The sequence below is a fragment of the Artibeus jamaicensis genome, unplaced genomic scaffold, assembly GCF_021234435.1.
Source record: "Artibeus jamaicensis isolate MK-2021 breed Jamaican fruit bat unplaced genomic scaffold, CSHL_Jam_final contig_76, whole genome shotgun sequence".
In the NCBI taxonomy this organism is placed as follows: domain Eukaryota; kingdom Metazoa; phylum Chordata; class Mammalia; order Chiroptera; family Phyllostomidae; genus Artibeus; species Artibeus jamaicensis.
In genome coordinates, this window is record NW_026521954.1 from 18777083 (window position 1) to 18801853 (window position 24771).

Sequence of the window (24771 nt, forward strand, 5' to 3'; positions counted from 1 at the left end):
TGTCCCTAATGAGACAGGTAGGAAACTCACAAAGAAAGTAATTCACTAGAAAACACAATGGCAGTTTAACTAACAAAGCTGGTCAGCCCACGGACTCTACCTCTGTCGGTCTTTCGCTGAGTGGATTTTGATGCACGGGTTGCTTTTACAGCCTTGAGAGGGGTTATATATACGTCTTTATTCTTTCCTATTAAAGGAAATAATGCAGCAATGTAAAAAAAAAATAGCCTCATGTAATATTTTAAGTGATCTTTCCAAGTCAATTTTTCAGAAACGACAACCAGCCCCATTAGAAGCCACTCAAAGATGATCATAAATCAGTGCTCCCAAAAATGTGAGTCGTGTCAAGTAAGCAAGCAAAACTCCTAAAAAGAAAGTATGTCATAGGGTGAGAAATGTACACATAACAAGACTGTAAAAGCAGAGTGTTCTACTGAGAATAAACACTTCGCAGTATACACTTTCCCAAGGGGATTAATTAGAAAAATTTCCCTTTCATATCTGAAGCCCAACCACGTGTTACAGGAGCAACAGTGTCTCGGGAAAGAAGAGAAGAGAAGGTGGTACGTATTCGGGTTCATGGGCCGTGTTACCATCTCCATTCTCACAGGCAGTCCCCGTGGCGCTGGCGTCCGGCGCTGTCACAGCTTGGTCACCGGCGTCTGTCTGTCCTTTTTCTAACTGAATCTTGATTTTCTCCAAGGCTCTCAGACATACCCTATCTTTTACTTGCTACAATAGAAAACATTTAACATTTTTAAATGCAGCATTTTCTAATCTTTTAAAAAAGATAGATGCTGATATCAAGTTATTTCACAACATTCTAAAATCCTATTAAACTTATGAAGGAATTAATTCAAAATGAGCAAAGTCACAGTATGTTACCATGTATAATTTAATACAACCATGTAAATTCTACTTTGATAACATATATACATAATAGGAGTAATTGGAAAGTACTTTACCTCCAGAATCTCATTCAACAGGACCAAAAGATCTTTAGCAAGACTGCTACTGAGTTCTAAAGAGCTCAGGGCTTTGGTATAGATGCGAATTTCTGGAGAACATGGACATGTTAAGATCTCATTGCAGATTTTTATAGCCAAGTTGTCATGAACTGTTAAGGCCTAGAAAATCAAGAGAAAAATCTTTGTAAATTGAAAATGGTATGATTAAAATATAGTCCTGCACACCTAACAAACATTTCCAACTTATTATCTTGCCATCATCCCAAAGGCAAAATGTCTCAAACGAAACTGAACACACTCCTCCCACAATGAGCTTCTCCAGGGTTTGTAGTGGATGCTGTGGGAAGGGCCCAGATCCACTCCTTCTACTAAACCGAAGCACTTACCCTCCAGCTACTACGCATTTTAGAGGATAACAGTTCTCAGAAGCAAAACGGACAAGTTGAAGGCAGTGGGCCCTGCCCAAGGTCAAACCTCCTCCCCAAGAGGTGGTCCATACCCAATAACTGGTGGGCACATGGGTGTAACAGCCCAGCTCTGTCTCAATTCTGGGTACCTCAAAGGACTACCGCAGCTATGGATCTTCTGTGGGGTCACCTGGGCCTTCAGACTTCATTGCAAGTCAGCTTCTTCCTCTGCCCACCCTGTCTCCCTCACTCTTCCACGATACCCATCATGAGAATGCTCCCCAATGAAACGACGTCAACATCATCTTTGAGATCTCGTCACCTGTACTTAGACTCTTCCTTACCTCGGCTCCTCCATCTTCCCTGCCTCTCAAAGCTCTTTCTTCCAGGCTGTCGTACCCGTATTTCTTTTCTCTCACAATTTCTACTATTCTTTTTTTTTCTATTTTCTATTACTCTTTTTCTATAAACTTTTATGTCCTAATTGTACATTTTTAACTGTGCCCTTTATTCATCTCTATTCCTCTTAGCAATTCAGCTCAGTAATGATACCACCAAATTAATGTGTCTAATAAGTTACTTTTCATCCCCTTAGCCCTTCCATTCTACGCTCTGCAGTTACTCACTGCTAATAAGGCCAGCCAGCTCCACATTCCCTAGCCTAATGTTCTAACAGGCCCCACTCAGGATTCTCAGCCAGAAAGATACGTCCCATGGTTCACAAACATGCACAACCAACTACATCAGTCACCCTTCCTAAGTCTCTTTCCCTCTACCCACGCCACTCCCCCAACCCCAACATGGCCTAGCTGAATGTTACTCAGTACAAAACAAATAATGCCATATTCCTCACCCTACCACATACACTCTGCCCTCTTCTCAGGTCCTAAAGCACTTAGTAACTACATCACTGACCTTTACTATATTTTGCCTAATATATTTTATCTTTCCCATAATGTGTAATGTAGCGATTTGAACGAAGTATACCATCCTTAAATACCAAGTAAAACAGGAAATCAACACAGCTGACTACTGAACACCACGGGGGTTACGCTTCGTTCCCAGCGCAGTCAAAAATCTGCGTCACTTTTGACTCCCCAGTAAGAGTTACCTCCCAGTTGCCATAGGGCAGTTGTTCCAGGAGCCCTGCAAATCAAAACCAACAGGCGCGCAAGTCCCTTACATAAAATGGCACAGAACAAGGCATAGAGTCAGCCCCCACATCACAAATTCCAACCCAAGAATCAAAAGTAATATTTTCGATCCACAGTCATTAAAAACCATGGCTGCAACCTCAGGCTATGGAGAGCAGACTATAAACTTCCTGGGAAAAAGTCTGTGTGTAAGTGGACCATGCAGTCCACACCCACGGCGTTCAAGGGTCAACTGCATTTCAGATATTAATTAAAAACCCAGATTAAATTTAATTTGTAGGACAGTTTTAGGTTAACTTATCTTCTTTGAATTAAAAGCAAATAAGCTTGAGTCAAGTTTCATTCTTTGAATTCTCCTTCCTCCTATCAGAAAGATACCAGGTAAGCCAAAATTAGGAGACAGCAAGGGTGGCTAGTTTGGGTAACTTTTCAGTAGCAAACATGTTAGCGCTGATTACTTCCATCTCCACATTTCCCAAAGTATTTTTTTTCTTACTTTGTGTTATGCACTACCACATATACCAGAAATCTCAAGATCAAAATGTAGCTTCTATTTCAAGAAATCTGAGGGATTATTTTACAAAACAAAACAGTGACCTGCATCCTAAATTATCATCCTTACCATCCACAAACTGACCTACTCACCCACCTGATAATCTTGGGAATTCTTGGCCTGAGGATTTAATCCACTTGGTCTCGTCAAATCCACAAGTAACTCAGCAACATTGGTGATATCTATTTCAGCTAAAGGAGAAGACGCAGGGGCTTTGGCCAGTGTTTGCAGGGTTGGGAAAAAGGCTTCTTCAAAACACTCTTGATTAGTCCTATTGAAAGACAATTTAAAAGTACACAGGCAAAAAAAAAGCTTATGATTCTTAAAAATATACGTTATGTATAAAATTCACCCCATCGAGACATAGGACGTTTTCCAAGTAATTCCGGTAGATAAAATCTAGGTAAGCTCTTCTTATTCCACCACTTACCACTGAAGGATAAGAATAAGCAACAAAATGATACTACCGACCGGACTCTTGGGGAGTGTGAATTTAACTTCAAGTCTTTGATTTACTAATTTGACTAAGTAAATACCTGCTGGCATAAGCGAACACGGGGAAGAACACCCCCAGGCAGTGCCGAAGCCGCACGTCCTCTTCGGTCACGGGGTTGTACCACAACAAGAGGAGCCGGCACAGGATCCTGCTGCTGACCAGGAGCCCGGAGAACAGCAGCTTGGCCAGTCCTTCTGCAGCTCCAGTCCTGAGTTCAGACACCTAATAAAAATGGCTCTCATTAAAATAAATTTTTATTTGTATTTCCTTTTTAAGACTTAAAATGTAGCTTGTCCTACAATATTTTTATATAAACTATCCAAAAACCATTCATGTTATTATGAACTTGTTAAAGGCATAAAAGAGTGTTTCTTCTTTTAGGCTCTGGCTATGTGACAAATTATTAGTGTAGCTATTAAAACTTCAATTCCCTTAAAAACATTTAGAAGAACCAAAAGGCAAATTTAAATGTTGTCAAACCAAAAATCAGTAAGTATTAAATGCTAATCATAATGCTAAAATAGTAAAGAAAGCAAAACCCTTAGTAAAAGTCCCTGCTGTCAAAAGGAAGGTACCCACCGAACAGACACATTACCCCCATTTCACATGTGCAGACACAGTGCACCAACTCAGAATTTCAAAAGTCAATCTCTACCTTTTGATTGAAGAGTTTAGTCAACTTATACTTAAAAAAGTCACTGGTATGAACAAACACTGACTGAATTACAGGGAGAAACAGCTTTACAATTGTGACTGAAGACTTCAATGCTCCACTTAAGGTAACGGACAGAACTGGGCAATTGATAACAAATAGAGAACTTAACACTATAAACCACCAACAGCTACCAAACACACAGACATTCCACCCAACTACAGCAGAATATACATTCTTCTCAAGTACACATGGAACATCAAAGAGAAGCCTATGTAACCCAAAACAAGTCTCAGTAACTTTGTAAAGAATGAAACCATAATCTTCAATCACAATGGAATACATCTGGAAAGCAGTAAGAGAACTGTAAAATTCACAAATGTGTGTAAATTAAATAATACAGTCTTCTTACACACTAACAGGTCAGAGAAATCAAAAAGGAAGTTAAAATGTACTTAGAGATTAATGACAGTAAAAACACAACAAACCAAAACTTACTGGATACAGCAACAGCAATGATCCAAGGGATATATAAAGCAATCAATGCCTACATTAAAAAAAAAAATCAATACCCTAACTTTACACCTTAAGGAGCAAAAAAAAAAGGGGGGGGGGAATTACGAAGAAAAGTCAATGAAAACAAGAGTTTGTTCTTTGAAAAGATGAACGCCACTGACGAACCTTCAGCTAAACTGACGAAACAGAGGAAATGCACATACAGCTAGAAAGGGAAGCGGGGGCATGACAAGGGGCCTTACAGAAACAGAACGACGGTGAGGATACTATGAACAACCAGACACCCAACAAATTAGATGATCGAGATGAGATGGACAATTTCCTAAAAACACAAAATTACCAAACTATTCGAGCACAAATAGAAAATCTGAACAAACCTGTAACAGGAAACATATTGAATAAGTAATCAGAAGCCTCTCAAAACTTAAAGTCCAACACCAGATGTACTCGCTGGCAAATTCTAACAAGTATTCAAAGAAGAACTAACCAATCTTTCTCAATCTTCCAATAAATAGAAAGAGGAAACAATTCCTGACTCAGTTCATCAGTGTTGCCCTGATACCAAAGCCGAACAAAGACAACGCTACAAACCAACTTATCTCTTATGTAACGATCCAACAAAATACTAGCAAACTGAATCCAATAATGTATGAAAGACATTACACACCATAACCAAACGGATTTATCTCTAGAATGTAAAGGCAGCTCAACATAAGAAAACCAAGCAATGTAATGTATCACATATCAATAAAACAAAGAAATAAAGTACATGATCATTTCAATTGATATAGGAAAAGCATTTTACAAAATTAAACTTGCTTTCATGATTAAAAAATACTCTGAGAAGAACAGAAGTGAACTTCATCAAATTGATGAATGACATTTTTGAAGAGCCCACATCATACTCAATGGGTAAAGACTAAAAATTTTTCCCTAGGATAAGAAATAAGACAAGGGTGCCTGCTTAACCACCATTGTTCAACACTGTCCTGGAAGTTTCAGCCAGAGCAATTAGGCAAGAAAAAGAAATAAAATACATCCAAATTGGAAAGATGGAATTAAAATAGTATCTCATCAAAGGACAAGATCCTATATAGAGAAAATCCTAAAGAATCCACAAACATACACAAAAAGCTACAAGAGCTAATAAATGAATACAGCAAAGTTGGTTACAAAATCAAATCAACACATGAAAGTTGAATTTCTATTCAACATCATCAAAGAATCCAAAAAGAATTTTAAGAAAAACAATTCCTTTTACAATAGCATCCAAACATAAAATACAGAGGAGTAAACTTAACCAAAGAAGTAACAGATTTGTACCCCGAAGCATATAAAACATTCCTGACAGAAGTGAAAGATGACCTAAAAAAATGGAAAGATGTCAAGTTCATGGGTTAGAAAACTTAACATTGTTCAGAGGGCAATATCACCCAATGTGATCTACACATTCAACCCAATTCCCATCAAAATTCCAATGGACTTTTTAGCAGAAATAGAAAAGCTAATCCTCAAATACATAAGGAATTACAGGCGACCCCAAATAGTCAAAACAATGCTGAATAAGATGAACAAAACTGGAGAACTCAACTTCTTGATTTCAAAGCTTACTATGAAGTTAATCAAACACTCTGGGTGGGCATAAACATAAATAAAGGAACAGAACTGAGAGTCCAGAAATAAACTCACACCTGCATGCTCTACTGACTCTCAGTAATGGTGCTGAGTGAGACAACAGCGTGTCCACAGGCAAGACAATGAAGGTGAGTCTCCACCTCACACTGTGCACAAATATGAACTCACACTGGCATTGACAGCTTAAATAGAAAAGCTAAAGGAGTGAAACTCTCACGATAAAGCACAGGAATAAACCCTCATAATTTGGGTTGGGCAATATATTCATAGACACAACACCAAAAGCACCAGGCGTGACACTACAAAAGGAAAATAGTCTTCAGCAAAACTTTTACAATTTTACATACCTAAGGATATTATTTTAAAAGTAAAAAAACAACCTATAAGAGAAAATATTTGTTTCTCATACTTATCTGATAAGGATCTACTACCCAGTATACATAAAGAACGCCAAAAGGCCAACCTAACTTTAAAATGGGCAAAAGACTTGACCAGATATTTCTCCAAACAGGATACACAAATAGCCAACGAGCACACAGAGCTATTCATTATGAGTCATGAAGAAAATGCAACTCAAAACCACAGTGAGGTGCCACTTTAGTAAAATGGCTAAAGCTTTTTTAAATGAAAAATAATGTGTTGCTAAGGGTGTGGAAAAACTGGAACTCATGTACATTGTTGATGGAAACGGAAAATAGTTCAGCTGCTATGGAAACAGTTCTGTAGATCCTCAACAATTTAAAGAAAGAAATCATAGAACCCCATGAAACTTCTAGAAGAAAACAGGGATATGCTCCTTGACATAGGTCTTCATGAAGATTTCTTGATTTGACCCCAAAAGCAAAAAAGGAAAACAAGTGGGACTGCATCAACCAAAAAGCTTCTGCATAGTAAACAATCATCACAAAATGAGAGAAAACATTTGCAAATTACATATCCAATATAAGGTTAATATCCAAAATATATAAAGAACTCATGGAACTCAATTGCAAAAAAAATCCGATTGAAAAAATTGGCAGAGGGCCCTGGCTGGGTAGCTCAGTGGGTCAGAGCACTGTCTGGATACGCCAAAGGTTGCAGGTTTCCTCCCCCACACAAACAAAACTACCAATGTACACACGAGTAAGTGGAACAACAAATCGCTCTCTCTCTCTCTCTCTCTCTCAAATCAATAAATAAAAAAGTTTTTAAAGGGGCAATGAAACTGAATAGACATTTTTTCAAAGACACAAATGGCCAACAGGTACATGAAAAGGTGCTCAATATCACTAATCATCAGGAAAATATAAATCAAAACCAAAAGCAGATAGTCCCTCATACCTGTAAGAATGGCTACCATCAAAAAGACAAAAATTAACAAGTCTTGGTGAGGTTATGAAGAACAAGGAACACGTGTGCACTGTTGGTGGGAATGTAAACTGGTACAGCCACTATTGAAAATAGTGTGGAGGTTCCTCAAAAAATTAAAAATAAATTTGCCATATGATCCAGCAATACCTTCTGTGTATATAACCAAAGGCAATAAAAATAGGATCTCCAAGAAATATTTACACTTCTATGTTTGTGGCAACATTATTTACAATAGCCAAGCTATGGGAACAACCTATGTGTCCAACGATGGGTGAGTGAATAAAGACGCGGGGGGTAGTGTGTATAGATATGCATGTGTCTATCTAAATGAGTAACAGAATGCTGTTCAGCCATAAAAAAGAAGTTAAACCTGCATCTGCAACAACATAGAAACCATCTGCAACAACATAGAAAGACTCAAAGGACATCGTGTTAAGTGAAACAGCCAAATGAAGACAGACAAATACTGTACAGTGTCATTTATATGTGGCATCTAAATAAATGAATGAATGAATGAATGAATGGAGTCAAACTCAGAAACAGAGTAGAAGAGTGGTTGTCAGGGCCTGAAGGGTGAGGGAATTATGGAGAGGTTGGTGAAAGTATACAGACTGAGTTATAAGATGAGTAAGTTCTGTTACGCCTTAAGAAAAATGAGTAAGTTCTGCATACCTAATGTAAAACACGGTGACTATAGACAGTAACACTGTATTGTATAACTGAAATTGGCTAAGAGAGTAGACCTTAAATTTTCTCATTAAAAAATAAGATGTTAGACATGTTAATTAACTACATTAGGGGGAATTCTAAGTAGAAAAAAAAAATTCCCATAAAACCCAGTGATCCCTTTCCTAAAACTATACCCAAAAGACCAAGTACTCAAAACCAGGTTCACAGCAGCACTGTCTACATAGGTAGAAACAGCCCAAATATCCTTCATGGATGAAGAGCTGAATAAACTGTGGCATTAAATGGAATGCTGAGCTGCTACAAGCAGGAAAAAGTACTGATATAAGCTACATGGATGACCCTCGAAGATGAGCTACGAGAAAGACACAAAGTCACACACCGTATGGTTCCATTTATGTGAAACAGCCAGAACAGTTAAATCCGCAGATGCAAAACGCTGAGTGGCGGCTGCCTAGGGCTGCGGGAAGGGACACAGAGAGCACCTGCTTCATGGGTTAGCTCTCCTTCCGGGGCAATGGAAGTGTTTAAAAATCAGAGGCGGTGCTTGTGCCGTGTTACGCATGTACTAAGTTCCAAAACACTGCTCACTTCACAACCACTATGCACGTTACATCATTTTACCTCAGCTAAAAAAACAATATGAAAACTTTCAACTTAACGTTTACACATGTTAGAAGATGTAGTTCAAGAGTATCTTAAGAAAAGAGATGCAATCCCATTCCCTATCTTAGGACTTCCAGCCACCCAATGTAAATTTATTTTATCTCTTAAGACTCATGGGGAGAAAATATTTTAAGTCATAAATCCCAAAGACAGAGAAAGAAATGAAAAAACGATAGCAACCCTTTCCAATACTCATTTCATTTTTGCTTACACTTCAATTCTCTGAACACTGAATGGGGAGCAACTGGATGGGGAGAAATTAAGGTATGCTGAAAGTGAAAGCAGAATTTAACTAGGATATTGAAAAGGTAAAATTTTTAAGCGTTGGCCAAGTTTAAACTGGAGCCTAAAAATTAAAGAACATAAACGCACAACATGCTGCAGAACAGGCTGCAAAGGACACTGCGGAACAACCGGGCTGAGACCACGTCTCACCTCGCTGTCCAGGAAATCGGAGAGGAGCTTCAGAACACTCTTGGCGGTAGCAGTCACTTCTTCAGCTTTCGACTCTTGCTCATCACCAGTGTTTATTTCTGCACCTTCGCTTTCCGTGGCTTTGATTTTTTTAGTTGTAAACGGTTCAATCCCAAATGTCATCAGCTGGTCGAAGATCGCCTTTAAAGCACTGATTTTGAGTGTCACGTCGTCAATCTGCAAAACCTAAATTGAAACACCCCCAGCCAAAAAAGCAAATTCAGTAGCCTTTTAATTACTATGCTGCATAAAATTACTTTCTTAGTCTAATTTCATAACAGTATCAAGCCTCCATAAAATAACATTTTTTAAATAATTAAAATTTCCATTTTTAGTTATTTTTCTGTTTATTTGCCCTATAACACTTAGTTACACTTCCTTCAGAAAAAGTGCATCTTTAGTCAAAAAGTAGTCTGAAACTACTATCAGGCTGAAATATTATATGTTCCTTTTATTTTAAAAAAGTAAATACGGCCCTGGCTGGTGTAGCTCAGTGGATTGAGCACAGGCCTGTGAAGCAAAAGGGGGCCGGTTCAGTTCCCGGTCAGGGCACATGCCTGGGCTGCAGGCCAGGTTCCCAGCAGAGACACGTGAGAGGCAACCACACATTGATGTTTCTCTCCCACTTTCTCCTTCCCTTCCCCTCTCTCTAAAAATAAATAAATAAATATTTTTTAAAAAATAATAAAAACAAAAAAAGTAAACACGGTCTACGGCCATACCGCCCTGAACGTGCCCAAACTCGTCTAGAAAAAGGAGACTCGGGTGGAAGCTCTGCCCCTGGAAGCAGCCGCCTTGCCCAGGCCTATTCTGTGTGACTCCAAGAAAGTCATAAACATTTTCTACAAAAATAATACATAAATAAATAAAATAAAAAAGTAAGTATGTTCAACTATGACTTTATTGCTTATTTTTTAAAGATTTAGAAAACCTGGTCAATTAGCATTGAAATTATTTTTAAGCTACCTATCAACACAACACAATTATTCTAACCAATAAAAAGCATTAATTAGAAAATCAATAATCTTCTAGGTTATCAAGTTTCATTAAGGATTTTTCTTTTATTAGCTCAGTATTCAGATTTCATTAACAGTGAATTCAGTTTTCAATGAACTGGACTGGACTCCTTTATAAAAGGAGGTAAACCAGAAGGCCCAGCAATTTGTCTGAGTCTATCCTGATATAAGAAAGACAAATTCCTACATATCAAATTTCAAAACCATGAAAAAATAGAGCTGATTATTTCTATTATAAAGAGATGTACTATATTCTTTAATGCTCTTAAGTTTTGGTGAGTGATAAACTACTCAGCTATATAGTTTTGCCTTTAGAATCAATAAGATTCCACACATAACTTTTTACTTCATTTGAATCTATCATTCACAACATAACATTTTCATTTCAAAAAACTTACATACTTATTTTATTCAGGCAAATATTAATAGCAAGTCCCTGAAAAAGAGTAAGTTTAGAAGTAAAAGTTGTTTAAACTAAAAAAAGAAGAAGAAAAAAAAGGGTAAACTTTAATTCCGTGACAAGGGGAATCTTTGGTTCGATATTAAAGAGGTAAAACTGCGGAACGGTCCTGACAAGAACAATCGTCTATCTTTCGCACCAGCCTGCTCTGGACACACTTCACGCTGCAGAAAATCACACAGGCGCACACAGTGTCACGGCCCCTGAGGCTCTGTCCCTCAAGCAGGGAACTGCGGTGACAGTCACCCCAGAATGCTGCTGGCAGGACACCCGTGAGCACTAAGTTCACACAGCATTTCTTCTGTCTGAAATGACCAAACCCCATATTATTACTGATACGATGTCAGCCAAAATTAAAAGGGTCAAAACTCACATTTCCTCTTTAAAGTCGAGTGAAGCGAAATACCTTTTGAAAGACTCCTATCACGTTTCTTTTGGTCTTTTTGTAACTGTCCACCTCCACTCTCCTGTCAGAGCTGCAACCTTGACCTCAAACACGTGCAGTGTTGCAGCGGCACTCACACTGGTGTCCAGGGCACCTTGAACGTTCCACCTCGTTTTTAGAGCCACAGGAGCGACTTAGTAGGTTAGACATGAACGAACCTTTCACTACCAAAGGTTCTAGTAAGGTTTTTCTTACACACACACATACACACAAAATAACAGGAAAAAAAACCCGGCAACCTCTCTGCTGAGTATCTACCCGAAAAATTGGAAAACATTTCTCTCTAAAGATGTATGTACCCCTTTGTTCACTGCAGCACTATCCACAGTGGCCAAGACATGGAAACGACCAGAGCCCTTCAACAGAGGACTGAATAAAGACGGACACACATTAAATAAACGACTACTCGGCCATCAGAGATGAAACGCTGCCATTTGCAGCAACATGGACGGATCTTGAGAATACCATGCTTAAGTGAAATCAGACAGAAAAAGTCAAGAGTGGTATGACTTCACTCCCATGTCGGGTTCTAAACTAAAAGCAACAAATGAACAGATTGAGTATTTTATGAAAAACAATCAAGATTTTGTCACAAGATAAATCTTACCTGCAACAGTAATACGAAGTGTTTACTTGCAAAATTCCGACTCTGCAGTCCACAGCAACCCAAGCATAAAATAGCCAGATTTCTTACTACAGGATGAACACTTACTATTCCAGGAAGAATCTGAAATGAATCGGAAAGTATAACAATTTTTATAGGGACAAGAAATTCACAACAGTATATTAAAAACATGGCCAAAATAACTTCTGTACGATTTTAAAGATCTGCACTTCCATACAGTCTACTAACTCCAAGAAGCCCACTTTCAGTTGAAAAGGTAAACAGTGAATTGCTAGCACCGAAGACTGCAGCCAGAGTGACAGTCTGACCCGAGATGCCTCCCCTGCTGACACGTCCTCAGTGGCTGCCCAACACTCGCAGGTCAGAGATGAAACCCTTTAAACGAGACACAGAACGTGTCTCGCTGTGCACTCACTCCCAGAACCATCCCGTGTCCTGCTGCCCCTGCTCTCTGCCGATTCAGCAGGTCTGCCCGGGACGCCTCCCAGCCAGTGCTGTCCAATAGAAACGCAGTACAAGCCACTTACGTCACTTTTCATTTTCCAGGAGCCACATTAAAGTAAAAGCCTATAAAACGGATCTTAGTATGCTTTGTTTACCTGATATAACTCAAAGGTTATCATGAATCATGTACTCGATGTATAAGCATTAAGATCATTTACATTCTGTTGTTTGGCACTAAGTCTTCAAAATCCAATCATGTATTTTCACATTTCCAGCACATCTTGGTTTGGTCCAGTTTTTAATAACAGGTACGTGTGGCTAGTGGCTACTGTATTGGAGAGCAGGTCTAGAACATTCTTTCCTCCTTCTTCACACAGTTAATGTCTACTCAGATATCAGATGACGGTCACTGTCCATGAACATACCAAGTGCCACTGCTGTAAGTTCACATATGACTATACAGTTCTATTCACAGCAATTATCAGTGGCCTCGGCGCCCACTTCTTATCTCACTGGAAGGTCCGTGAGAGCAGCCTACACGTTTTGAACACCGTGTATACAGTATCCCTAGTATCTAGTATACAGTAGATGGACAATAAATATTCGCTCAATTAATTTATGATTTTTACCTAAAGAATACTAATTTCATCAAAACATTTTAACTCCTTTATCCAAATATCTTACTCACTTACATCCCTCTACATGTAGTCTCTTTCGATCTTTAAACACAGGTACCTTTTATACACTTAAAATCACTGTGACCATTCAATTTTGTGTAATCTTCCCTCGACACTGTAAGTTTTCCCACTAAAATGGAGATTACCTATAAAGAGCTACTTCAGTAAAAAGTCTTTTAAACATACGGTAATAAACAAACTCCTCTCACATGGCTCACACTGAATCTTTCCATACTCTTACAATACAGCAAGATTCCAGTACTTAAATATTCCTGCACTATTTCCTCTTACTACTCAAAGAATAAAGATCTTCCAGCATAATTGTTTTCAAAATTTTTAAAGGAATAACTATATACCAGGTCCTTTATATGAATTATCTTAATTTAATCCTCACAATATGATTGCAGCCACTGAATTTTTTTCTACCATTTATATTTTTCAGACATTTAAAATAGTCATCTTTTCATTCTTTTGAACCCAAGGAACATATCACTTATACAATGAAGCTTACGCACTATCATAAGCTTCAAAGGCCACCAACATACCAAAGATTCGACGATGCCGTTCACGGTGGCACTTAGCCCGGTTGAGGCGGAAATGTGCTTCAACAGTTCGTAACACAGGATAAGACACTTCTGTAGTGTCTCGGCATCATCCTAAAATGACACACAAAATATTCAGCATTAGTAAGAACACCTTTTGCCCATTCCTTAAATGTTTGCCTTCTCAGGGGTTTTTTTTTATTGTACGTTTTCCATTACCATTTACCCCCCACACGCCCTTGCTTTCCTAGGCACGGTGTCTCTCTGACACGCCATCCAGCCACGCACCTTCATGTGCCGTGAGTGAGCTAGCCCGGCGGCACTGAGTTTCAGATTCTTAGACACACTGCTAGCAGACATTTCCTCCTCTAGGTTCCACAGGCTTCCCAAACTCCAAATGCCCAAAAGGGAGCTAACTCATCACTACCCAAGTCCCTCCGCCTCGGGTGCTAGCTCCATAGTATCGCTGTCATCTACCCAGCTGCCCAAACCAAAAGACTAGCAGACATTCCGGACAAGCTCTTCTCCCTCCTGCTAATTCCTAAGTACTTCTCCGATCTACCACTTCTTTCCGTGTCCCCCATCATCGCCTCATTCAAACTGCAACCACTGCAAGCCGACATCACTCCAAGTCCGCCAGCAAGCATGCCTGCCTAGGCTTCAACACACTGCAGTCCATGTCCTGGACGACAGTGACCTTCCTAACACATGAAACTCATCCATCCTACCACTTCAACCCTTCCGTGGTTCGCCACGATCCTTGGCTAGCACAAATTTTTAATTATTGCTTATACAAGGTCTTGTATGAACGGACCCTTAATTCCCATCCCCAAATTTCTTTTAACTCTCCCGCTCAATTCTCTAGACATGTGAACCTGAAGTGTTTAAACACAAGATGCTCTTTCACTTCTGAGCCTTCACACACGTCGCTCCAGCTGCCTACAACACCCCCTTAACGATTCACCGCAGAGACAACACAGGGTGAACTAACAGCACGACTCTAAAGCTGCCTGCCTGGGTCTGAGTTCTGCCTCCACCCTGTACTATCTGCGACTTTGGGCGAGTGACCTGCCCTCTGTAATGTGAGAACCACAGTTCCAACATCACAAAGGTTATCGCGAGAATCAGATGCATTCGCACTCATGAAGCGCTGAAAGCAGTGACAACCAGAGAAAAAGTATCCTGCTTACAGTATTTTTACTCAAATCACAAGTCACAACATTTTTTCCTCTGGGGAAGCCTGCAACACCCCCTGGGTCAGACAGCTAAGAGGGAAAACCACTGCACTATGCATGAAACCCTGTACTTCCCCGACCATAGCATGTACTATGCTGCGCTGTAATCGTTCCGTAATTATGACCCTGAACTAGGAAAAATGAGCACGTAAATCGTCAAAGCAAGTCAAGTTACACAGATGATATTAATCATGGTAGACTACTTTTGTTAATATTTTCCTAACTTAGACCTGCCTTTTATATGGTTTTTCAGTTTGTAATATATTTTTTCATTTTACATTTACTCCTCAAATTTAAGAGCCTATAACAATCCACAGACTTTGCAAAACAGATACAAGCTACTAGCTAGGAAAATGAAATTCAGCATAGCCATTGGGAAGGTGGGGGTGCGGGAGGTGTCTGCGGCTAAGAGCTCAAGGACTAGATGACAGAAAGCTCTGGTACGCTAACTCCTCCCCCGCCAGCACGGTCTCCTGAGAACACACTAATTGGCACTTCCCAAACCAGTACAGTAATAAATGGTCTTTACTACAGGAGGTAAGATCCTAAAAGGCCTCCTGAATTAAGTTAATATCACATAGCACAGTAACTGAGACCATTCTATCTTATGTTAAAATAAGACTAGTTTGTCCAGTACTACTAAGTTGAGAAAAGACTGCTGAAACTTAGCTTTAAATGTTGCTAGATACAAAAGTTTACTATTTCACTGAAAACCAAGCTACCTAAGCTTTTTCTAAAAACTAAAATACAGTCACATACCACATGAGGTCCAGTCGGTGATGGGCCATGTGTACCCCAGGGGCCCCATAAGACTGCAGTGGATTATAAGCACAGCTTGTCTGTGATGTGGAAAGAAAAGGCTGGACCTGACTAGGTGTTGAATTTACTGCTGGCTCTGGGTGGTTTAAGAGGCTCAGCAAGCTGTCTACTCGCTGTGCACCAGCCAGTGGCTGGCCCGGGGCTTGGCAAGGGAGGGTGGGGAGAAGGCCGGGGGCGGAGGGGGGAGGGTCCTGGGAGCCAGCCGCCACCTGCACACACGGGAGCACATGTCGCACAAGCACCGGGTGCACCAGCTCCCTTCCGCTCCATAGCTCCCTTTCCTCCCAGTCCTGTTTCTATCTCGCTGCTCTCTCACCCTCTTGCTCCCTCGCTCTCCATCCCATCTCCCTTTTATTATTTCTGGTCTCAAGCTTTATCTCTGCCTTTCAATGTCCGCCCTTCCCTTTTCTTCATTCCCTCACTCCCTTCTTCTGAGGTGCACTCGCCCTCAGGTGGCACCTCCCTCCACAGCCCCTGCCCCCAAACGTGTGCGTGACAGCACACACACACTGTACCTGTTGCACTGTATCCTCACTGTACCTTTACTGTGTTTAGATACGCCAGTGCTGACCACTGTACCAGAGCTGTATGGAGTGTATTAGTCCCATGCTGTGCAGGCTTGCGGCCTAGGGGCCAGGGGCTGTCCCCCACCACCTAAGTGCGCAGCAGGCCTGCCATCCAGGTGTGTGTGAGTGAGATTCGCACAATGGCAAAACCGCCACACATTTCCCAGAATTTATCCCTGTTACGTGATGAGTGACCTGGGTGAGCTTTACAACGCACGTGTAAAACGGTGCAGTGACCACTGACATTCTGTTCCCACCAGCAGAAAGGTCACGAGCCTTCCACAAACAAGGGAAAGGTAAGGAAACAGATAGGTGTCTTTTCCTTCCCTGAACCATTCAAGACAAACAAACAAAATAAGCCAACCAGAAGGAAAACACTGGAAGGCCAAGACAACTTCAGATTCCAGGGATTAGCACTGAAGAGAGCACCTCAAGTCTTAGCTACAATAATTAAAGTTAACGAAGGCCTTTCAAAGCTCGAAGTAGAAAGGATGAAGAGTGCAAAAAATATTTCCGTATTAATTCATAGTACTGTTAAAAACCCCTCCAGCGTGAATATATTCTGGCAGCTTTCTGAGTTAAGAAAACAAGGTTTAGTTGAGACAACTGGCAGCTGAAATTTGGTATAAGAAGTTATCTATACCTTTTCTCCATGGACTTCTTTAATTTCAAGCCGCTCTGTCTCTTTCAATAGGTTTACTCTGGCATCTTCTAATGCTTTTATTTCTTCTTTTAATTCTGATGCTTGATTAAAATCCTGTAAGGCAATGCAATTTTCCAACGCTTCTTTTGCCTCAATAAGTTTAACTTTTATTTCAGCCATCTAGGAAAGATACAAAGTGCTTGTGTGAATACTGAACAAACTATTCACACGAAAACCTGCCGCAAACTGAGGAGCACGACTCAACATCCCTGCCTCCCAGAAATTCATCAGTCGGGCCCAGGCCAAGCCGCCGTCTTCCTGAAAGGGAGGCCTCCCGATCTTTCAGACAGACACGGTCTGGCACCATGTCAGATACTCTCACAGGTTAGGAGTTAGCCAGTAGTCTGACCTTGTGAGAACAACTCTGAACAAGTACGGCAAGAGGGAATAAACGACGTGACGACCACATGAGATTCAGGGGTTTCTTTAATGTAGGAGAGACTTACCTTGAGTTCTTTCTTTCTCGCATCAGCTGGATCATTTTTAACAGCCTCAGTAACAATGGGGGCCCGAAGCTCTGAAATAATTTCTGAAACCTGGTAAGTAAAGTTACAGTTCGGAGTACACGCTTTAATACATGTTATACATCAGAAAGTGACATCAAACTGCTACATAAAACTCCAATTAGCATCCACAATCTTAGGAAAAATAGAACGAAGTATACAAGTGAAAATGGTACACATTCTCTTTGCTGATATATCTCTAAAAACTCTAAGATTATGGGAAGATAACAGGCACATAGATATTGAAGATAAGTTTTCTACTCTGCCTAAAATCTGTACCTCCCTCCCTAGTTCAGATCCATGGGAGCCAAATCCTCACTTATCGTTCCTCTGGATATACGAGGCATAAATGATGGCAGCACAGCTGAAGACCCTCCTTTTAGAGTCCCTAGAGCTGGCAGATTCAAGGAGGCTGAGCCCCGAGGGTGCTCACGCAGGCCCTGGATAACCATCGCAGGGAACGCTGCAGAAGGGGTTTCTGTGTCAGTGTGCGCACACCAGGAGGGCTGGGAGAGACACCTCTGAGCCACCGTACAGCCCGGTGATGGTATGGCTTTAGGAAAAGCAACGTACAGGTCTGTCTTTTTTGACTACTTCAGAGAGAGTAACACTTGGCAACAGTCGTATTACAGTATGTTTCTTTCTGTATTGACAAAGCAGTTTATGAACATTATTTCACTGAACAACGAAAGGTAAGCTTTATTGTTATTTTTATTTTGCAGACAAGTAAAAAAAAATGAAAATTAAATCACTTGCCCCAAATCACAAAGCCATAAAGTGCCAGAGGGGATTTGAACCCAGGTATGTATGACGTGAGCCAGGTGTCACACTGACAAATGCCCGACGTCACCTCTTCCCCTAAACTGCTCCATTTCCAAGTGACACAATACTGAGTGTGCCAAGAGTAGATGATTCTTTTTTAATCATAGCAACAATATATTATCCTGTCAACTGAGTTTATTCTTTTGTAATAGTTCATTTTTCGTTGCATTTTGTTTTCCATCACCATTTATCCCCCACACGCTCCTCCACCTCCACTCACCGCTCCCTCCTGCGATCGACGCCGTTGGCCGCACCCCTGAGTTCTCAGGAGGAGATATTTGTTGGAATGTGTGTGCGTGTGAGAGATTTTGATTTAAGTTTAAAAACTTGATAGAGAGACAACATGAAAACAAAGGCAGTTAAAGATAAAGTGAAAAGTACTGAAAAGAAGCTAAGGCAACCCTCACGCATCGACCGGCAATGAAGAAAACTACTCACAATCTGTGTTCTCTTGTTATCATCCACAACGACCTGGAGCAGTCTCTCCACGAGGAAGGAAACCAGGCCCACCGGGGTTGTGGGCAGAGTGAGAATCTCCTGTAAAACAGCCAGCAGTCGCTTCCTGTGTTCAGAGAAGACCAACTTAACTTAGACACCTCGGGAGGACCACCTGGTAGCTCTCACATTTCACCCAGTCCGCACACAGAACACATTTCTCTCGGCTCTTTTTTATATGTCACTTTAGGTACAAAAATATATGCACAGATTTTAGATCAAAAATTCATGTTCTGGAAAAGAATTTCTGTAAATCATCTGAGAATCTTTCACAAATTAACATGACGATGGGACAAAACACCAGAAGTGAATCGAATGTATTAGGCAGTATTACCAGTCCTCTGTCATGAAGACAGCTTTTTAAGCATAAGCCTGCAATTTCATTGATTTGTTATGAAGAAGATGAATTAAGACCTCCTATGTTTTATATTTTATTCACACACACACACACGGGGGAAGAGAGGAAAGGATATATTTTCTATTATATATTATACATATAAAAAGAGAGTACTTTTTATAATATGCTAGAAAGCTATGTTGGTTTGCAGTTTTGAATATGCAAAATAGTTTATTCTTGTATTACTTATTATTGTATTATTTTCCATGCAAACCTCCTGCCCATCCCTTTATATTTAATTATATGGTAACAAGACTGTATTTCAACACAGGATGAGAAGAACAAGTTACAAGTAAGGTTAACAGTTAGACATACCTTCCTCCTTCCTCATTGGTATCCAGACACTTGATAATTAGAATCAATTGCTGACCTATGAACTCTTTTGTCATCAAATGTCCAAAAAAGGCAAAATCATTTCTCTGTTCATCATTAACAACTGGAATACTCTGAATATAACTAAAACAAGAAGAATTAGTAAAGTGTAGAATGTGTTAAGAAACATTAAACAGCTCCCCATTAGGTGAAAAAAGGTTTTTTCTTTCTTCAGTTCACATTAATATAAATATATGGATGCTTACACTACATGACACTTATCTGGTCTATAGAGTAAATTCTCTGCTATTGTCATGAACTTTCCTGTAAAGAAACTTACTGTCTTGAATCAAAAGAATTTGGCAAGTGTATTTTCACTGAAGATTCAAATGGGAAATCTTCAAAAGGCACATATTTATATCTTTCAAACTGATAATTATTTCATTGTCACTAGTAGTCTTATGTTTATTTTTCTATTACAGTTGATATTCAATATTATTTTACATTAGTACATGTCACTAGTATTCTCAACTATAAAGTGCTGAATCTCTTCTCCCAAATCCAATTTCATAAAGAGCGAGTCTTCCGTCATCATCCCTAATTAACCATCATTTTGTTTACAAGGACGGTCGTGCCCTGGCCAGGTGGCCCGTTCGTTGGAGCATCAACCCAGCCAATACCCCAGAAGGCAGCGGGTTCAGTTCCCCGTCAGGACACACACAGGAGGCAACAGATCAGTATGCTCTCTCACATCAGTGTTGCTCTCTCACACTGACGTTTCTCTCCCTACGTCTCTCCTCCTTCCTTCCTTTCTCTCTCTCTAAAATCAACATATCCTAGGGTAAGGATCAAAAATTTTTTTTTAATTTTTAAAAAATAGTAATAATAGGAATTACACAAGTAATCCATGAATACAACGGCCTTTAAAAAACCAGAAAAACATAGATGACTTCGTGATTTTGTATTGTCCTTGCTCGGGGGCCCTACTGTTCTTTGTACTGTTCCTGTTTTAGTGTAAGTTCTACTGAACAGCACCACCGACTACCCTGTATTCCTGCTTCCACTGCCCAGATGGAAACCTTTCACAGTCCTCACCCAGAAAACATTCAACACCCTACCAAACACCTGCCTTTTGTGAATGGGTGCCATAGGGGAACTACTTAAAAGAATTAAGAGTTTAAGTATAAACAACTAAGTGACTCTGGGTTGGAATAAGAAAAACAACAATCGGGATGAAAATGCCATTTTTTAAGTGTCAACAAAAATCAAGCTGCAGAATTCTGTACGTAATTCTGTACATCATTCATCTCATAAATCTCTGATCATGAGATTAGGACCTTTAAGGGCACCAGCCACCCTTTGGGCTCTAGCAGGAAACTAAAGGAAAGCTACAAAACAAATTCTTATCAAAATCAACAGATCAGTAGAATTACTGATTTCTAATGTGCTGAAGTAATCTCTAAATCCCTCTCTACCTTACTCCAGCCTCAGCACAGTGCATAGCATCAAAGAGTGGGTTTCTCAATGTGTAACAAATCCTGAACTGTATAAAAACATAACTTAAAAGGGACCACCAATTTAATCTCCATAAAATCCCCTTTTTAACCAATTTTAAAAATATTCATTCTAATGAAGTGATCGCTCATTTAATATCCCTGATTCCTCAGATAACAGAAAATTGTTTCGTATCAGAATTCTGAGCCACTAACTCTCCCTACTACAAAAGGTGCAAAAATATTTTTTTGAGATTACTATGAAAGATTTTTTCCATGTAATTCTGTTTCTGTATCTGAGGAGAGCAATGCTATCCAGTAACACTCCTCCAAGAAGAAAATCATTCTATTTCTTAAGAGTTCTTTAAAGAATAATTAAAATACAACCTTTTAAGTTTTCCTCTCTATAAGTGAAAAAAACAAGTGGACTGAAGTTATTTCAAAACTCACAGATTAAGTGACAAGAAATATAAGAAGGAATAGAACTCTTTACATGTCAATCTTAACCAAGAATTAACCACTTGGTGAAGTGGGCCTTGGAGACGCCTCCCCTCTCCGCTGTTTAAACATTTAACATATCCTCGTTATTTTTAGATCTTCTCTATCTTCTATAAGTATTTATCACTTTTACACTAATCTATGTTACTAAGCATTATATCAAATTCATTCTTTGAAAATATTTCAACATGATCCAAACAGCATTATAATGAACGCTCTACTTAAGTGTTAAAACCTGAAGTAATTACCATTAAAATACTTAGTAGATTCATACATTTTTCATGGTGTTATTATGACCTTAAGCTATGAGTTTCCATATTTGCTCACATTTAAGAAATTTATCCTGGATTTAATATTTTGCATGTGAAATTCAAATGCATTTATAGCTTTGCTCCCTAACTTAGATGTGAAACTCTAATAAGCAAAATCAGAATAGTGTTATTTCATACAAAGAAATTTCAGGACCATAATTCATATTACAGGCAAGCTTTTATAAATACACCAAAAGCAAAGTTAAAAATTGACACACTAATTATCTATCAAAATGTGTATAATCTTTGGCCCAGCAATTCCACTTCTGGGAATCAACCCCACAAAATCGCAAGCATACAAAAAAAAGTACTAGGAAGTTTTACACACCTTTAATAGCAGTGAAAACTGTAAACAAAATACCCATCAACAGAGGAGGAAATTAGATGATACCACCACGCTATGGAATAATATGCCGTTGCTCAGGCCGGGACAGATGTATATACACCAACATATAATGATCTCAAACATCAGTAGTTAAAAAAAATGTGTATAGTGTGCGATATTTAAAAAAGCATCTCTGCATTTAGTTTATGTATATGTAAATGTTGAGAAAGGTATGAAAGTATACACCCCAAACTGTTTAGCTGTTAACTCCAGGGAAATCCATGAAATTAAGGAATTAGAAGATAAAAGAGGGAATTCACATTTTTATTCTATATACATCTGTATTGGAATTGACAAGAATGCACTTGTATTTCACTTCTATAATTTTAAAGTGAAATAGGTAGAAATCAGAGTAATTCAAGTAACTGTTTTTAAAAGTCAATTTTGAAAAAATTTTAAAAAACCAAAAAGCCAAATAGTACCATCTGTAATTAAAACTAAAACTGGCCACAAACGCCCATCCCGTCAGTTGGCAACCTGTGACCCGTGCAGCAGATCCAGCCTACTGCTTCTTTCTCTATAGCTGGCAGGCTAAGATTTGTACATTTTTAAATAGTCGTTTAAAATAAATATCTGTATGAGAAATATTTACGTGTGTAAATGTACACATGTGAAATATTAAACAAAATTCCAATTTTAGCGTCAATAAAAGCCTCATCAACAGTCACACTTAGGCATCACATACTGTCGTTGGCTATTTTTGCATTGCCACAGGAGAACTGCTTCCTTGTGACAAAGACAGTGTAGCCCGCATACTCTAAAATACTTACTTCCTGGCACTTAGAAAAAGTCTGCCAACCAATTTCAGAGTAAGACATCATCAACTTCACAGAGAGATACTTGACAGGTTCCAGGAAATGTCTCTAAATGTACTGATTTTACTCTTTCTTCAGAAAGACTCAATGCACATAACCTGTTTATCCCTGCCTGTCCAAAAACACGGTTTTTAACTTATTCCCAACCAGGCCTGTCTCTGAGGGAGGAGGACAGAGACCAACACAGGGAGCAACACAAGCACATTCCAAACCGAAGCAAAAAATTGTACCTCCGTAAATACTCAGCGTACACCACAGGCTCTGGCAAAATCTGCTCTAAAAATTCTTCGCCTTCATCTCCTTTTGACTTCAGGTATTCACAAAGGGCATGCCAATACAAAGCAATCTCAGGAGTCAGTGTTTCCATTGGAATCAATTTCCTTCATTTTAAAGGGAGAAAAAAGAGAGAGCACCATTTTAATATGCAGTTGAAAATTTGTACTAAATAAAAATGGAAATGAGAAGCAAACCAGACATGTAACCACCAATCTTTTAAAAACTGCAAAGTCATTAAGTGATCTGCAAAAAAAGAATGAAAAAAATTGAGACCAAAAAAATCAATCAAAGGAGCGAACATACTTCCTATAGGGATGCATGCTCTTGAACTTTCCACAGCAGGCTAATGCAAAAATCAAAATAACAAAATTAAAAAAAAAAAACAATGCAGCTCAAGTAGTCTATGTAAAGAACTGAGTTCTTACATAAGGAAGAAAAAAGACAAAAATGGCATCCACCTGGGTAAAAACAAAAAAGAGAGGGGCAGATAAAAAGTACTAAAGGAATGGGAGGAGGAAACTAACCTTCATTACAGAAGTTCATCAGTATCACATTTCAATACAATTCAACTTATAACGAATACCTTACACACCTGTCGTTGTTATTTTTACAGATTTCTGCCAGTTCATTAAGGGGAGTCACTGAAAAGAAGGCATTGAGCACAGAGACTGCCACTTCGGAAGAGTTTTCCACATCCAACCGGTGCAGCAACTCTAATATGTTTCCGTCAGTAAAACGGAGCCAGCCTCGGAGAAGGTGCTTCTGCGTTGCTTGCTTCACAGCTTCTGTTAGGTCATTTGAAATACAGGTAAACAGAGGCTTTCTCTAGCTTCCATTTCCTGTATTTTGTCTATTTTCATTAATTCATCAGGTCAGTCTTAACATTAAGTTGATTTTTACAATAGAAATGGAAAGAGAATAAGAGGCAGAACAAAGCACACTAACGAAATAACAGAAGTACAACGATACTGCAAAAATCACTATGATGCTGATTTCCAAATAAAAACGAAAAGGTCAGAAGTAAATACACAACCTTGCATTTCTCCTCTAGGTTCAGGGAGCCTCGGGTCTTAGTCTAGACTGCATAACACCTGTTACTGCACTTGCTGACCGACTTCCTCTGTTACATGAGATGCTATTTGTCGTAGTGATTTGTGCAAACATATATGACTGAACAAACCTTATCCTCAGTTTTCAGTCACCCTAATCATTAATCCTGCGACAACTAATGTTCTCAAACTGAGGTTTTCTTGCTACAGCAAAATTAAGCCATTTTAGCCTTCTCATAGGGACTGGAAATTTAAACTAAATCAGGGGCATCAAACTCATTTTCGGGGGCCGCATCAGCCTCACGGTTGCCTTCAAAGGGCCAAA

The 24771-nt window shown here is 39.4% G+C and overlaps 1 protein-coding gene across 1 annotated transcript in view; it reads right to left on the reverse strand.

The window, feature by feature from the left end:
• Positions 1–24771, reverse strand: part of NCAPG (non-SMC condensin I complex subunit G) — a 32954-nt gene that overhangs the window by 2574 nt on the left and 5609 nt on the right. Inside the window, exons 6-19 of the mRNA XM_037132754.2 lie at positions 23990–24182; positions 23352–23501; positions 19623–19763; positions 18854–18977; positions 17537–17626; positions 17031–17210; positions 13771–13881; positions 12087–12206; positions 9520–9744; positions 3619–3800; positions 3179–3353; positions 966–1127; positions 594–732; positions 101–187 (exon numbers count right to left, since the gene is read on the reverse strand). Of these exons, the coding sequence (XP_036988649.2) occupies positions 101–187; positions 594–732; positions 966–1127; positions 3179–3353; positions 3619–3800; positions 9520–9744; positions 12087–12206; positions 13771–13881; positions 17031–17210; positions 17537–17626; positions 18854–18977; positions 19623–19763; positions 23352–23501; positions 23990–24182 (2079 nt within the window). The remainder of the gene's footprint in view (positions 1–100; positions 188–593; positions 733–965; positions 1128–3178; positions 3354–3618; positions 3801–9519; positions 9745–12086; positions 12207–13770; positions 13882–17030; positions 17211–17536; positions 17627–18853; positions 18978–19622; positions 19764–23351; positions 23502–23989; positions 24183–24771) is intronic.